Source organism: Amia ocellicauda, chromosome 21 (assembly GCF_036373705.1).
Source record: "Amia ocellicauda isolate fAmiCal2 chromosome 21, fAmiCal2.hap1, whole genome shotgun sequence".
NCBI classification, from domain to species: domain Eukaryota; kingdom Metazoa; phylum Chordata; class Actinopteri; order Amiiformes; family Amiidae; genus Amia; species Amia ocellicauda.
This window is the reverse complement of record NC_089870.1, coordinates 11,240,288-11,257,136: the sequence shown is the minus strand read 5'-3', so window position 1 is coordinate 11,257,136 and position 16,849 is coordinate 11,240,288. Positions and strand designations below refer to the sequence as shown.

The 16,849-nt window shown below is 41.6% G+C and overlaps 2 protein-coding genes across 6 annotated transcripts; one reads left to right on the top strand and one right to left on the bottom strand.

The window, feature by feature from the left end:
• Positions 1–73: 73 nt before the first annotated feature.
• LOC136717125 (E3 ubiquitin-protein ligase TRIM39-like) lies at positions 74–3,276 on the bottom strand. Of its 3 annotated transcripts, none has more exons than XM_066694608.1 (6): positions 2,704–3,276; positions 2,003–2,108; positions 1,557–1,780; positions 1,247–1,394; positions 817–843; positions 74–618 (listed from the first exon to the last, which is right to left on the bottom strand). In XM_066694608.1, exons 1-6 carry the CDS (start codon positions 3,274–3,276, stop codon positions 74–76), a joined length of 1,623 nt encoding a protein of 540 aa, XP_066550705.1. The 3 variants fall into 3 exon arrangements, with proteins under 3 accessions (XP_066550705.1, XP_066550703.1, XP_066550704.1); XM_066694606.1 differs by having other exon boundaries at positions 1,557–1,790; positions 2,004–2,108; XM_066694607.1 differs by having other exon boundaries at positions 1,557–1,789; positions 2,012–2,108.
• A 9,831-nt stretch (positions 3,277–13,107) lies between these two features.
• Positions 13,108–16,673, top strand: LOC136716799 (complement C1q tumor necrosis factor-related protein 3). Of its 3 annotated transcripts, none has more exons than XM_066694185.1 (4): positions 13,108–13,369; positions 14,414–14,554; positions 15,071–15,261; positions 16,457–16,673. In XM_066694185.1, the coding sequence occupies exons 1-4, from the start codon at positions 13,189–13,191 to the stop codon at positions 16,550–16,552; spliced, it is 609 nt and encodes a 202-aa protein (XP_066550282.1). In that variant the 5' UTR covers positions 13,108–13,188; the 3' UTR covers positions 16,553–16,673. The 3 variants fall into 3 exon arrangements, with proteins under 3 accessions (XP_066550282.1, XP_066550284.1, XP_066550283.1); XM_066694187.1 differs by having other exon boundaries at positions 13,113–13,369; positions 16,390–16,521; XM_066694186.1 differs by lacking the exon at positions 16,457–16,673 and having other exon boundaries at positions 13,116–13,369; positions 15,071–16,246.
• The last annotated feature ends 176 nt before the right edge of the window (positions 16,674–16,849 follow it).

Sequence of the window (16,849 nt, the reverse complement as noted above, 5' to 3'; positions counted from 1 at the left end):
ACTTTGCAACAGCATTCTTCTGTAATCTGTGTACATTTTGTTCAAAAGTATGCTCAACAGATGACAGCATCATTCAGTCTGAGTGCCGGACAGGAGAGATGATCAGTGGGGTTGCCTTTTTACCTCCCATTTTGAAACAAGGACTGAAGAATGGATAGAGTTTCTCGGTGAAGGTGTCAGTGAAAGTGTAGATATGAGATCCGGCCTCCGCATTGTAAAAGGAGACCTGCCCCCCCTCATGATCCACATACACCCCCACCTTCCGGGGCTTTTGCTTCAGGTGGAGGAGGACGGCGGGTCCAGCACAAGCCCTGTACTCATTCCCATCCCTTAGAATCACAGACCAGTAGCCGCTCTCAGGGTTCAGTGTAATATCCCCCTTCCTATTGACGGACTCTCTGGCGACTCCTAAATCCCAGTTAGTGATCTCCTCCACCTTCACCTCCCAGTAATGCCTTCCTGAACTGAAGCCCTCCTTTCCCAGGACGCTGACAACCGTATCAAATCTCTCTGGATTGTCGGGGAAATCCTGTTCTCTGTCTCCTAGTCTCACTTGTTTCCCGTCCTTAGACAGGAGGAGCCAGGGAGCAGCTGTATTGGGGTCCAGAGTCACATCCACTGTGGAGCAGAGAGGAGAGAACCAAAGGAAAAAAGTCACAACAATTCGGAACAGAAAAGGAGAGAGCAATTCACACTTTATATGGTTTACAATTGTCAATTTCATAAGCATTTTGGCTCTTGAGCGTTTCAGTCTCCTTTTCAATCTGTCCATCCAAATGTGAGACCAAGCAGCAGAACGAAACAGAAATCACACACCTGCATATTGCTGGATCCTCTTCAGTTCTGGGGAGAAAATGACTGCGGTTAAACAACAATGATAATAAAAACATTGTATTAAACTACCACTAAAATCATGGTTTCATGCATCTTCATGTGTGGTTATAGTGTAAAAGTAAGAAAGATACCACAGATCGAGTCAATCATATAAGCAACTTTAAAAATGTAAAATAATGGTGGCTGTCAAATTCCATGCATGTATGCTCTCTCAGTTCGTAAAACACCTAATACCACAATGTGGAGTTAGCGTGAATGTTTCCCTTTAAACTTTAAAAAGTGCTGTAATATTATTTTGCAGAACAAAAATATATAGATGTCAATTTCTAAGAGAAATCTGCCCTGCCACACTGTCGGTAAAACACATTGTGTAACTTTGCTACAGAGTTAAAAAATAAATTGCAATACAAACCGGTGTTAGCGAGTTTCTGCAGTTCCTCCCCGAGTTTCTCCTCCAGCTGAGACACCGCTTTCCTGACGGCCCCCACGCAGACGTCAGGGTGCACAGAGATGCCAGACCAGTCCTTGGTTTGGGTGTGGGGGCAGAGGGCTGGGAAACTCTACAGCAGGAAGAGGAGACAGTCATCACAGAGGGGTTTAGAGCCTGTGGCAATGAGGTCACCTGTAGTCTGCACTGAGCAACCTAAACATGAATATAAACAGCCAACCCTGTTGAAGATCACTGCAGGTGTGGCTGATCTTTAGAGGCAGAGGGCGCTGACCTGTAGGAAGTGGATGTGGTCCTCAACGTGCTCCAGCTGCTCCAGCTCGGTGCGTCTCCTCTCCAGCTCCGTGATTTCCTGCTGCAGCTCTTCAATGAGCCCTTCGGCCCACCTCTCCGCCACCCTCTGCTTCCCCTCAATCAGCTCAATCAGCTCGGCCTGGCTTCTCTCAATGGAGCGCACCAGAGCACTGAAGACCTGCGCACTGTCCTGGACCTCTTTTTGGGCACAGCTCTGGGGGGACAAGAGGAACACAACACAGAAACACAGACGTTCAATCAGCTGAGGGCTAGCTTTGATCTCACGGGGATCTTTAACAGTATCAAAGAGATATTCTAGAGAAAATACAATACTCTTCATCCTGTGTGGGCACATACTCGTCTGAGAGAGAGAGACCAGTGCTGCACTGTGGTGCCCTCCTCAGTAGAGTTTGATGGGTATCTTGGCAAGACTCAGTTTGCTGAGCTCCACCGACTGTCTGATTTCCTCCATCTTCTTCCGTCTGTCCTGGATCATCTGTTGTGCTTCAGCCACAGTCACTCCCAGCTGAGTCTGTGGAGAAATGGGGGAACACAGGCACTCCAGTCACTGCCAATGGCAGAATAATACTGCAGTGTGGAATATTCATGCCTATTATAACTCGTGATTGTGCTACTTCCATACAACCTTAGATTATTATTTGCAACAGGCAGTTAGATGCATATTCCACAAGTAGAAACATATTCTGAGGAGTGAGTTTTTCATGTCCAGCTCATTCTATGTGCACAATGTTTGTATACCTCCTGCTATAATCTGTATTTATGAATTTACACAAGTACTGCAGGCATATGGACTACAAATTAGATACTACATAAACAAAAGAGCCCTGCGGCAGACACTGACCTGAAACAAAAGAAAAGGTAAATAAACACATTTAACTAAACACTTTCTCCTGTTTACGCATGTGTGTGTGTACATACAGCTCATTTGAAAAGGTGATATTAGCTTTAGATATTGGAAATGTATAAGCTGTAGCTGTATGGGTTGTAAATTACAGCGCTTTATCAATCTGTTAGATATGAAGGACTTTGTAACATTTACACACACAACCTGAGTTTTGTTATTTTAAAACAAGGGATGGCGGTTCAAGTCTGTTCATCACACCCACCTTCTTCTCGGTCCACTCGCTCTCCGGAGAGACAGTTCTGTGAGTCTTGTGGTCCGTCTCAGTGCACAGGACACAGACACAAGTCTGGTCACTTCTGCAGAACAGCTCCAGAACCCTGTCGTGCTGCTTGCACAGCCAGTCTTCGAGGTTATTTACAGGCTCAATCAGTTTGTGTTTGGTTAATTTAACAACATCATAATGAGGTTTGATGTGAACGGAGCAGTATGATGTCAGACACACCAGGCAGGATTTCACAGCTCTGAGCTTCCTCCCAGAACAGGCGTCACAGGTCACTTCTCCGGGCTGAGCAGAGCGTTCTTCCGGTGGGACGAGCTTCTCCTTCATTTGCTCAGCCATTCCAGCGATAACGGTGTTAACACTGAGATCAGGTCTGATGGGGAATGTCTTCTGACACATTGGGCACTGACACACAGCACTGCTGTCCCAGTACCCTCCAATGCATGCCATGCAGTAGTTGTGCCCACAAGGAGTGGAGACTGGGTTGGTGAATATATCCTGACATATTGAGCAATGAAACTGCTCTTCAGACATGAGACTGCTGGGGCAAGCCATTCCTAAGAACAGAGAGACAATCAGAGGAGATAGACAGCGGCTCAGGTTAGGGTTCTGGACTCTTGAGCAGAGGGTTGTAGGTTCAATCCCAGGTGGTGGACCAGGTGGTTGTACCCTTCAGCAAGAAACATACTCAGTCATGTTTAAGATTAAAGCTTTTAAATAACAAAATCAAACCAGGAAATCTGACCTATGCCTGAGTGAGACAATCCTGTTCATTCACACCATGACACACCAGGCGAGACAGTGAAGCACGGACACATTGGCACACATACTGATGATAAGGAGTCATGAGGGACACATGCAGGTCTGTGCAACGCTTATCAGTTCAACTTTCGCAACCTTGCCTAAACTTGGAAAAATGCGATTATGATCTTGTTTTTCCAATTTTACATTTTCTTAGGTCTTTTACACTTTTGGGGAAAAAAAAAACTGTTTTGCTGCTCGCCTGTCAGCACTATAATAAGTAAGTGGAGCTGCAGGTTAAAGTGTGACGGGTCCAGGTCAGCCTTAAACTGAGCTCCTGTTGCCCCTCTGTTGCCCAGTGCACTGGCACTCGCACAGCCGCAGCCCTGCCCCTCTCGCTGCAGCACGATTTGAACACTTTAAGAAGCACAAAGTAAAGCTCTGCAGCTCTCACCAGTGTCAGCCTGCATCTCTCCCGCATTAAAAGGAGATCATTGTTAAACGTGTTACATTATTAATTATGTATCGTTATTCATATGCATTATTAAGTATTAGTGTTGGTTACACTTGATGTTTCTGGTCGAATATGTTTTAATATCCACAGCCTCCTGTACTTTAACCCCTGGGACGAGGGGGTCAAAGGTCATAGAGAGAGAGCGTATTTCCCATCACATGTTTTAACAGGAAATTGACAGTAGGTTACCATTCAATTATGAATTGGTTTGTCACACCATCATATTTTTCTAATCTGACTTTGTTGCTGATGTTGAACCCTTGAAAGATCTGAGCACCAGGTTCTTTCTCTCCAAGGCTCCACTACATATCCTTGAATTAATAGCAACAAAAGACACAAACAAAACCCAAATATCCAGAAAACATGAGGACGCATCTACTCATGTCCCTGAAGAAGAAAGTATTTTATCAGTGCATACTAGTGGTGCTCACTTATGAATGTGATTTGTGTTCCAGCTAAGCCTTTAATTTCATAATTGAAACATGAATTGGACTAAACCTCTACCTGCCACACCAACAAAGTAAAGAAACCAATCTTGAATGAAATTTGTATTACTGATATATATTTGACAGAACCAATACCAATTTTACTTTATAAAATGTTGAATGCTTTCCAGTAATCCTAGCACTTCAATTACACTGCAGAAAGTCTAATATAACATTTTATATACGGTGTATAATTTAAAGGAAATTCTTTTTTTTTTTTTTTCTTGTGAATCAATTTTAAATGTGTTTTCCATGATACAAAGTGAGAAACACGTTTTTCTTCTGTGTAATGTTATAGTAACACGGTGGCCAGACAAACTAGTCTTGCAGCATTGATGAGCCAAGGTGTGTTAATGTCAGCTCTGACAAAGTGGGAGAGTCAGGAACAATGACAATGTTGCAAACATTGTGTGTCATTATATGTTCACAAAATTAGTGACGCTCGTCTTCCTGAAACAGCCCACAATTCACAAACCTCCCGCATCAATATCTTTGGCATTTCCACACTGTACAGCTGACGTTCGCTTCAGGTAATGTGTCTCCCATCATCTGTTTTGATGTCTTATTTTGCAAACGTATTTTGTCAGTGTCTCTGTGAGTGAGCGTGTGTCAGTGTATATTAGTGTGTGTAAATGGTCACTGTATGTGTGTTAGTGTCTCTGTGTATATCTATCTCTGTATGTTAGTTTGTGTGGCAGTTTATATCTGTGTCTCTGTGTCTCTGTGTGTGTGAGTGATGGGCAACAGTTAGTGACATTACATATTTGTATGGCTTGGTATAGGGCACCAGAAACAGAAGCTGACTCAATCCTTTGATTAAAGTGCAAGATATTAACTGGAAAATGTATTCATATTGTTTAGTGATCATTCCTATGCAGTAATTTCTTTAAAAGGAAGGACATCATAGCCAGTTCTATGAGCTCCTGCTGTCATATGAGATCTTCAGTATACTCTCCATATTTAACTAATAATTTCTTCTCGTTCATCCATTGGAAAGCAAACAAAGCACCTGAATTTCTAGACTGTAGCATTTTGCACTCTAACTATAGTTTCAGTGATACAGGGCTGGTATTTGGGTGTGTGGTGTGTGGTGTGAATGCTTTAGGTTTGTAATTGTACTTACTGTTGTGTGTCATTGAGTGTGTTGTTGTTGCTGTGTGTTGGGTACTGTTGTCTGTCTGCCCTTGCTGTTGTGTTGTTTTCTTGGTCATCGCTGCTGGGTGTGTGTTATTCTTGAGGCTGTGCCCTGTACCTGCATATCTCTGGAATTGGGGGTTGTCACACAAATCTGGCCTGTTACTGTAGTAATTGCATGGTAACCCAGGCAAACGGTACACACCTAAACACACCCAACGGTGCCTACTCACTCACAGAGACACACTAACACAGGCAAGCAGACACACGCGTAGAACCAGGGAGTAGTGTGTAATGGGTGCCATGCAGTGTACAGGAATATAAGGAACTTGAGATATACAATTTGGAATAAATACAATGGACCAGAGAGGAGTGTTTGTGAGAAAAAGAGAGAGAAAAATACATTTTGGCATATCACAGTACTGTGTACAGTGCCTGTGTTCCTACTAGTGTGTCTCTCTGTCTCGGTGTGTCAATGTATCAGTGCATCAGTCTCTCTCTTACTGTGTCAGACTGTCAGTCTATTAATCTATCAGTGTATCGCTAATATGTCTAAACATGTCTAAACTTCCCTCTCTCTTTTTCTCCCTCTCCTCTCCCTCCAGTCCGCTGCCTTGAGAGCAATGGCCCAGTTCAAAATGCAGGGAGTGACAATGTGTCTGCTCCTCTTCAGCCTTTGCCTTTTGTCACGGCCCTCTGCCTCAGGTCAGTACACACTGCTGCAATAACGCTGCTCAACAGCACATAACATTAGCTTGCAATGCAGCCCTGGTTCTCGGAAGGAGAATAGCCATCATCATTGGAAATTGCATCACGCTTGTGGGAGGCTTCCTGGGATCTATGTCATAGTTAGGGGAGACAGAGAAAGCCCACCCCTTATGGAAACCAGGAATAAATGCACTGAGATTATGATAATAATAAGCCATGTTTGCCAGAGTGTAAACTGCTAATGCTTTTTTGGTTTTACATGGCTTTTACCATATTACACTGCTCCTTTTTCTGTTACTACTCTGAATAATAGACTCATACTGCTACTATGCTCTCCTGACTCCTCCCCCCAGACTCTCTTACTGTGGCTGGGGACCTGTTCCTACATTACTCCAGCAACAAGAATTGTCTCACTAAGCAAGAGCTGCTGAACCTGCTGACTGAGGAGTTTGGGGACGACGCCAAGGTCAGCTTCAGACCCCTGACCCATGAATGACCCTTCAAACCCCTTCCTGGCGGTGTGCGCCTGTCTGTCACTCTGACTGATTGACTGATACATTGTGTGTGTGTGCGTGTGTGTGCCTCTGACTGTCCACATCTCTCTCCCTCTGGCTGTTCGAACACTTCTCTCTCTCTCTGTCTCCCGATCTTTCCCCCCCATCTCTCATTCTCTCTCTATCTTTTTTGTCTGGCTGATCACTTTTCTGTCTTTCTCGCTTTCTCCAGTTGCACCAGGACTTGCTGTGGGACATGTGGGCCTTTGCCGACGTGGATGCGAGTGGCTGTGTGAGCCGCTCAGAATACAATCGACTGATCTACGCCCTTACTAAATGAACACTCACTGAACACACTTGCTGAACGCTGCCTGAACACACACACATCTCTCACTGAACACTGTCTGTGTCTGTGTACATGAATCACTCTGCAGGACTCTGGTGTGCGGGGGTGGGGATGTGCTATACAGACATGCTCAAATTTGTTGGTACCCCTCCACAAAAAACAAAGAATGCACAATTTCCTGTGAAATAACTTGAAATCCACCATTGTTTATTCCATATTTAATAGAAATCAGACTTTGCTTTTGATTTTGTTTTTCAACATCATATTGTAAATAATTAATCAAATGAAAAGGGCATGGACAAAAATGATGGCACCCTCAACCTAATATTTTGTTGCACAACCTTTAAAGGCAGTCACTGCAATCAAATGTTTTCTGTGTCTCTCAATGAGACTTCTGCACCTGTTAACAGGTAGTTTGGCCCACTCTTCCTGAGCAGACTGCTCCAGCTGTCTCAGGTTTGATGGGCGACTTCTCCAGACTGCTAGTTTCAGCTCTTTCCATAGATGTTCGATAGGATTCAGATCAGGACTTATAGAAGGTCACTTCAGAACAGCCCAATATTTTGTTCTTATCCATTCTTGGGTGCTTTTAGCCGTGTGTTTTGGGTCATTATCCTGTTGGAGGACCCATGACCTGCAACTGAGACAGAGCTTTCTGACACTGGGCAGTAAGTTTCGCTCCAGAGTGCCTTGATAGTCTGGAGATTTCATTGTGCACAGACTCAAGGCACCCTGTGCCAGGCGCAGCAAAGCAGCCCCAAAACATAACCGAGCCTCCTCCATGTTTCACTGTAGGTATGGTGTTCTTTTCTTTGAAAGCTTAATTTTTTTCCATCTGCAAACACAGAGCTGATTTGACTTGCCAAAAAGCTCCAGTTTTGACTCATCTGTCCAAAGGATCTGTCCCAGAAGGATTGTGGTTGTCAATATGCATTTTAGCAAATTGAAGTCTGGCTTTTTTACGTTTGTCTTTCAAAAGTGGAGTCTTTCGCTCAAAAAGCGACGGATGATGCGATCAGAAACTGACGTGCCTTCACCTTGGATTCAGCTTGTATCTCTTTGGCAGTTATCCTTGGTTCTTTTTCTGCCATTCGCACTGTCCTTCTTTTCAATCTGAGGTTGATGTTCCTCTTGCGGCCGCACCCAGGGAGGTTGGCTACACTTCCATGGACCTTGAACTTCTTAATAATATTTGCAACTGTTGTCACAGGAACATCAAGCAGCTTGGAGATGGTCTTGCAGCCTTTACCTTTACCATGCTTGTCTATTATTTTCTTTCTGATCTCCTCAGTCATCTCTCTCCTTTGCTTTCTCTGGTCCATGTTCAGTGTGGTGCACATAATGATACCAAATGACACAGTGACTACTTTCCTCCATTTAAATAGGCTGAATGACTGATTACAAGATTGGACATGTGTGATACTAATTAAATAATCTATTTAGTTTGTAATATCACTATAATCCAATTATTTATTATCTTTTCTAAGGGGTAGCAACAAATGTGTCCAGGCCATTTTAGAATATCTTTGTAGAATGAGCAATAATTCATCTCTTTTCACAGCTTCTTTGCTTTATTCTACAACATACCAAATGCATGCAACTATACATGATGCAATAGCTTTTAATTTAATCACTTTTCAGGAGGAATTAAGCATTATTTAAATGAGCTGTAAGGGTGCCAACAAATTTGAGCACATCTGTATGAATTGCTTTAAAACCTGTGCTAAGTTTACAGAAATGTAAATCATAAACCTCTGTGGCAATGAAAAATTAAAAATGCTTATTTTAAAATCAACCTTATTTTACTGGTTGACTGCAATTGCAACCTGATTCCAACAGCAGCATCGAGGTTCAGTGCTGCCGATTGGCCACAGGGGGGAGACAGTGCCCACAAACTGAGTCATAATTATAGAAATAAACATTCTAAAATAATTTGTATATTTATTTGTAATTGTCTTGAAATATGTGTCTGTGTGTTATAAAATGCAGCCTGCCTTTTAGTTTTACATACAGTGTTGAACAGCAGAGCAGAATATTTCTTTAAATAAAACAAAGAGCAAAAAACAACTATTCGTATTTTCTAAATCACAGCCCAGACAGCAAAACAGCTCTGTCCCAGAACTGCCCAGACAAATTGCATGGTTTACGAAGCATTAACAAACTATTATGTAAAAATAATCTATACATTAAAGAGAATAAAAATGTAAATTATATAAGAAGATAGGAAAGCTAGACATAATCTATACCGTGCTTTAAGTAGGTGTCCAAATATAAATTTAGATGGGGATTTTGAAATATAAATCCATTAGGCATGTAGGTAACTCAACATAACATAAAAAATATATAATTTTATTAACATTAATTTTCAGTATTCTTTTTTAAATAAAATATAAAAACATAATTTATACAGATAATAAATAGACTGAGGGTCTTGCATAATGTGGCAGCAGGGCTTTCAGAGTGGTCAGTAAAACAGTTTATGTTAATCATTTAACAAGGCTATATGTGCCAGATTTCCTGAGTTTGAATCCTGGTGGAGCCATTGTCTTCCAAAAATCTACTGGTTGTCTTCAGCTTTAGTCCCAGAGGGGGCAGTGTAAGGTTGATATTCCACATCTGTGATCGTGTAAGTGGCTTCCTGCATGCCATGTAAGTCTGGAAGCTAATAGAACCTGGGATTAAATCCTTCTGAAAATCTATTGTGTATGGTGTGTGTTAGTGCCAGAGGGGGCAGTGTCAGGCTGATAGACCACAACGTGGAAAAAGTGGGGAGGGAATCCTTGTGGCTCGCTGCATGGAGTGCTGGGCTGGAAGCTAATAGGGTCTAGGTTCAAATCCTGGTAGACCCCCTTGTCTTCTGATAAAACATTGCTCTTTTATTGTTTGTGGTGTGTTTTAGTGCCAGAGGGGGCAGTGTCAGATTGATACACCAGAACTCTGATAATATAAAAGGATGATCCTTGTGGCTTACTGCATGGTGTGCTGGTCTGGAAGCTATGAGGACGTGGGTTCAAATCCTGGTAGACCTTCTGTCTTCTATGAATCTCTTGGTCATGTACTTGTGCTTTGTTTTGGGGGCAGTGTGAGGTAGATATACCAGATCTTTGATCAGTGAATATGTGTGTCCTGTGTGGCTCACTGCATGGAGTGCTGGTCTGAAAGTTCAAAGGCCCTGTGTTCAAGTCCAGGCTGAGGAGCATGCTGCTGAGGTAAGTACATTAAATGATATAATAACCAATGTGTGGGTAGAGTTGGTTGCACTACAATGGGGGAGGGGTAGCTTAGGCTAGAGAAGTGGTGGGCAAGTTCTAGCTAGGCTAGAAAGCTGGGTGTGGTCACTCTAGGGTAAGAAGGAAGGGGCAAGCTCATGTAGAGAGAGGTGAGTTGCACTATATACAACTTTTACCCACACTTGCATTTAACTCTAGACCACCCCTGATTCACTTCCTGACCTAACCCCTCTCTATCTACCACCCCACCTTGTAGCCTACCCACTTTACCATAGGCCACCCAGCTTTCTAGCCCAGTACACATTTATCTTACCACAGACCACCCCATGCAGCTTTCCAACCTAAGTTACCCTTCCCCATTGTAGCACAACCCACTCTATCACTGCCATTTATACATTGGTTAGTAATAGCCCTTAATGTACTTACCTCAGCAAATCAGCCTGGATTTGAACCCAGGTCCTCATAGCTTCTCAACCAGCACTCCATGCAGTGAGCCACACAGGACACACATAGTCACTGATCAAAGATCTGGTATATCTACCTCACACTGCCCCCTCTGACCCTAAAATAAAGCACAAGTACATGACCAATAGACTCCCACAAGACAGGTGGTACAGCAGGATTTGATCCCAGGTCCTCATAGCTTCCAGACCAGCACTCCATGCAGTGAGCCACAAGGACTCCACAGCTACCCTGTAAAAGTTCTGGTATATCAACCTGACACAGGTTTCTAATGTGTAAAAGCAAAAGTTTTATTTTGGCCTAATGCTCTTAATATAGTTAATTGTTCTGAAATACATAGTATTCAGAAATTCAGTAGTAAGTACTATAATCAAACTAATACTTATATACCAGTTATTTCATTTTAGGGTAAGTTGAACAGTGATTTGGCATAGAGAAAACATCACAACGGGAGAATAAAACTGTAATCAGCTCTGATTCTAAGACTAATCCAGCCTGCATTCTGCATAAGGTGGTGACTCTTCAGAATCTGCAGTTTTGGCTTCAGGTTACCATCATCTAGGGGTAGAAAATTCTTCTTAATTAATCCAAAGGTAATTTGTATACCTTTTAGATGTTAGCACATAAATGAGATCAAATAAAATGCCAAATGCTTTGGGCAAGCACATCCTCCACATCATCCGCTACAATGTGACCCTAGGAATGACAGCAACAGTTGTGGGTTGCAAGTGTGCTGAGCAGGCAAGGTCTTTCTCTCCGCTGACAGCAGTGAGGACGCAGTAAGACGCATCCTGTATTTCTTCTCCATCAGTTTCCCGTTACATGCAAAGATCAAACTGTAACCAGAATAACTATATCATACATGCATTGTACATGATAGCTATGTAAAAAAAGGTTTGATACAGGAAGATTAATACAAATGCAGAAAGCTAGTCAGGAAATAGTCTGTTGGTCTTCCCTGAGGAGAACTGCAAGGCCTTGATGCATTACTGTGCACTTTGTTGAAATATTACTGCACTGGTGGGAGAAAATAACAAATGTATTATTCTTGGCTAGTGGCAGACGATTCAGTTTAACATCACCATTTTCCTGGAGCTGGAGGAGTGTTGTGATGTGGCTGCTGTCTTACCTCTTAAACTGTTGTTTCTTCACTCCATAAAATCAAAAATACGTCAGCTGCAATGTAAAAATAATCATAATTAGAGAGTGACCACACAACCTATGTGTTTTTTCTCAAAATGCCCACTCATTGAGATTCATTGTAGAAAGTCTAAAATCTAAAATATAGTTCTGGACATTCCCACCCCCACTGTAACACCTGATCTGTGTGTCTAGTTGCCCCAGGATCTCAGAAAGTTTCTCTCCTGCTTTTCCAATTTTCAAATGAAATCAACACTGACTGAATTCGGCGAACACCTGAAAAGGACAATGACCATTAGTAATTGTGAGGTGCAAATGACCTTTTAAAAAATATATAGATTTTCAACCACTGCTAGTGCAGCCAGTAATAATATCAAATCCACAGCAAAAACATGAAATAAGGCTGAAAAATTACTAGAACTTTATAAAGTCTAATAAACTGCAAGACAAAATGTAATTCAAAATGAGAAATCATGATTGTCTATTCTGTAGCTGGTCATCAAAATTGAGAGGGACACTCGTTTTGACTGTCAAGAGGGGCATTTTTGGGGCATCACAGCATCTAAACTAAATTGCCCAGAAACACCATTCAACTTTACCAAGATGGTACTGTGTGCTTTTGTGGCACATACAGATACATACATTTTCCTATGTATTGTAGTTAACAAACTATTGTTTATGCTAAAATGTAAACTAAAAACGATAATTATTGTGAAAGAAGTCAGTGGAAATGCCAGTATTTCCATCCACCTATGAGTAAGACCCTTCCTGGAAAAATGAATAAACATTTGTACTGCAGGAATCACTGTAATGTAAATATCGCATTGCCAAGTCAACAAAGGATATGCATATCAAAGCAAGAGAAACACACCTATCAGCACAAATGTAGAAAGGTCTGGGACTTAAATCTCTATTGTTTATCTTAACCCATTTTTGTGTCAAAACTAAAGTTAATCATTTCAGTAGGAAAGGGAATTGAATAGATTACACTTAATATCATTCAAACTGAACATTTTGAGTGGTTTCACAATGTTTAAATAGAGCTTATCTCTGAAATGATATCATCCACAGCAGTAAGTAAAACATTTTCACTAGTTGAGAGCCACGATCGTAAATCAGTTGTGAAATGAGCGAATGGTTAACTGGGGCTGCAGTCTTTAAAGGAGCTGGCAGAGGCTCAGACGCACACAGAACCCCTTGACACCAGCGCAGGATGAAGCCCACCGCTCGGATCCTGCTGCTGCTGCTCCTGGACTGCTTGACTGATGTGCAACCCCAGGCCACCAAGGATGTCCCAGCATGCAGCAGTGGACAGGAGACTTGCCCCGCTAATATCTGTGCTGAACTGAGAGAGCTGAGAGCCACGATGGAGGAAATGAAGAGACTGATCCAAGGTAAATATATCACAGCTCACTATATATTAGATACATGGTAGGGTGACCCAATGGTTTCATTTGCATTGGGGAATTCGCATGCTTTAAATGAAGCTGATGACTTATTTTTAATAAATAATCCTAACATGCTTTTTGATCAAGTAAGCCACATTAGTTACTTATTCAAACACTTACATTCATAATGGTGCCTTTGAAACCCTATTTTGTTAATTCAAAATCTCTGAACCTCTTTATGGGCGCGACCATCTGCGCATCTTAGTTTACAAACCCTGTGCTGAAGAACCCAGTCCCACGCCTGGGAGAGAGATTGTGACATAGACCCTGCTCAACTCAAAAACCACAATAAGCAGGCCGGTCATGTGTCCATATAGCCATGACTGGCAATTTCCTCATTATCATCATCACCATCATTATTTTACTCTGGTTTGCACATGTACATATTCATTTAATTTATTCTTTATGGCAGTTAAACAGGCAATGTTTTATTGTATTAAAAGAGATGTGTACTGTTAGAGGGTATAATGAGATTATATACTTACAATTAGGGTGATTAAAATGTGGTAACGCACTAACAATGATGTGTTTCTTAAACATAATGCTCCTGTCGTCCATTTGAACATTTTCTAACACTATCCCCTTTTCCCTAAATTTAAGCATTAAGCATCATCAACAGAATATCAGCACTTACAGAAGGATTACTGTACACAAGTACCCACGGCTTAGCAAGGCAAAGCTAATTCACCACAATGCATTCTAAACCCTGCATTCACGTGCCCCAAAAGTTGCCCCTCCCACATAATGAGGATGCCAATCGTGCCCCACCACCACTGGTGTTGGTTATTTCTGTGGAGGTGATACAGTTGTTAAACCACCTCCCCCGAAAAACAAGATTGGTCAATTGCTGCTGTTGAGCCCAGGCAGCACCTCTGTGATTGCTAGAGAGCAGTAAGCCCAACTAACCACTATCTGAGAGATTAATGCAAGTGAATGGGACTGACCCTCCCCCGGCAGTCTGACATTGTGTTTACTATCCTGTGTCCACAGGCATGCCGAAGGTGGCATTCTCTGCTTTCTTATATGATTCCAAAACGGCTGTGTCACAAACTGGACCCTTCAATACGGAGATCACCTTGGTCTACAAAAACCTCTTCACAAACATCGGCAACGCTTACAACCCCACTACAGGTATGAGCATTTTCAGAGATTCATTCTTTTGGAAAAGCTTTTGTAACATTAGACATTGCAATCCCAACCTATTAAAAGTCATGTGAAAGTGGTTGCAGTCACACTTCGTGACTCTATAATCTATAGCAAGGATCCTAAATTGCACCGACATCTTTTTAGACACACAAAAGCTGGCCAACAATATCTATAACGAGGAAATTCCTGAGTAGAACCTTTAACAAGGACTCCTGCAGCCAAACCCCACATTTTTCTTAGGTGTTTGCCTGTAGTTACGTATGTATGATTAACTATTGTATATCATTGCCCACACTTTTAGAAATGGAGGCAGTAGTGAGATGGCGCCCCCTGGTGTCCACTAAGAGTCATCAGGTTCTTACCAATTATATTTACATTTTTTCACACATAAAAAAACGATCCTTTCAACAAACATCCCTCCTTGGTACCAAGATACACATTCTCCACAGAAAATGTAATTTGGAAGAGTAGTTGATCTTTCACTGCTTTCTCCTGATACAGGTATCTTCACAGCACCAGTGAAAGGAGTCTACGACTTTAGCTTCTCTGCATTCAAAAATAGCGGAGAAGTCATGGGTGTAATGCTGTATAAGAATGGCAAACGTATTGTGATTGTTTATGATAATAATCCTCAAGACACGCAAGACTCTGGATCCAACAGAGCCGTCCTGCAGCTGGACGTGGGAGATCAGGTCTACCTCCGTCTTTATCCCAACGCTCAAATTTATGATAATGAGAATAACTTCAACACATTCACCGGAGTCCTGCTCTTCCCAATGTGAAGATACACACACACACACAACTGGCATCACATGGAAATATAATCCAGTGTATGTAAACCTCTGGCAACAACTGTACATCTGCTGTCAGCTAAAAAAAGTGGATTAGTTAGATTTGGATTTGTGATACTTTGTATACCAGGGTGCAAATTGTGTGTTTTGGGTAATATGTATATAATAAATACAAGTTAAAAACAGAAACCTATATTCAGCACAATACTTAAACTGGTGGGGAACAAAACATACTTTTTTTTTTAAATGCTGGGGAGTTTTAATGTATGCAAAACACAAACCAAGTAAAAGGCCACTTATGGTTTTAATAATACTATAAATAATATAAAAGTTCAGAGCAGGTTAACATCTGGTTAAAGGTTTAGTAGGTTATTTTTGGTTAACCTGCAGCATTTTAAATCACTGCTTAGAGATGGGTTTTTGTTTTCTACTTTGCCAACATTTCACTTTACTCACTACAAATACATATGCATATACATACACATACACACACACACACATTTACCAGATGTTCTGTAAATTTGGGTAGCTGGGACACTCGTAAGCAAATATAGGAAACAATGCAGAGGAGAGGGAATTTCTGTAAAGACATAGTTCATGCTTATCCTTGAAGGGGTCATAATGGCGTAGGAAGGGTTGAGGAAGTCCACTTTGCACTTTTCACTACTGAATGACTTGGTAAATAGCTAATACAAAGGTACTACCAAAAAGTGTGTAGAGCAATCCAACATCAATGCAATGCTGAGTTGTTCAGAGATCAGAACAAGCAAACCAAGAGATGTGGCATATGGGAATGAAATAAAACTGTCAAATCCTCAAAACCTCAAAACCTGAATACAATTATATGTTTATCAATGTTCTGATTAAACAACAAATGTGAATCACATTCAAGATCATTGTGCTCGATGTAAATCGGCTCAGTTTTTGTCGCCGCTCTAGGTTAAGCTGAAAAACATCCTGCTTAGCACAGAAGCACGCTGCATTGTCAGACAGCTGCAGTCACATTCAAAGAGTTTCCTTTCTTTGCAGGGAATTGTCCCTGCAACTCTTTCTCCATTGATATCTGACTGACATCACAATGCACTGTGAGCTCCAGGTTCTGGCATCTCTCCGAGAGCAGTTCAGAGACATACTAAATCCAGATTCAATGGTGACATCTGGAACCTGCTCAACTGCAAGACCTGAAAAATAATAACACAGACATAGCAGATCACAGACTTGAAGGAATTAAGGCAATCTCTATACATTTAGCACAGAAGTCATAATTAAATATGCATGTTGAGGGTTATAAATAAAAAACAAAAACATTCTTATCTTGCTGTTGTGGTTGAATTTAATCATTATATGATAATACTCTTCTTCATTTTTAAGAGCATCCTAACATGTCTTGGATGTACCAACATTGTGCACTGACGGTCCAGACGTTTACTGACACAATAACCGTTACAATTACAATCTCATATTGTTACTTTAAATCATACTAATATAA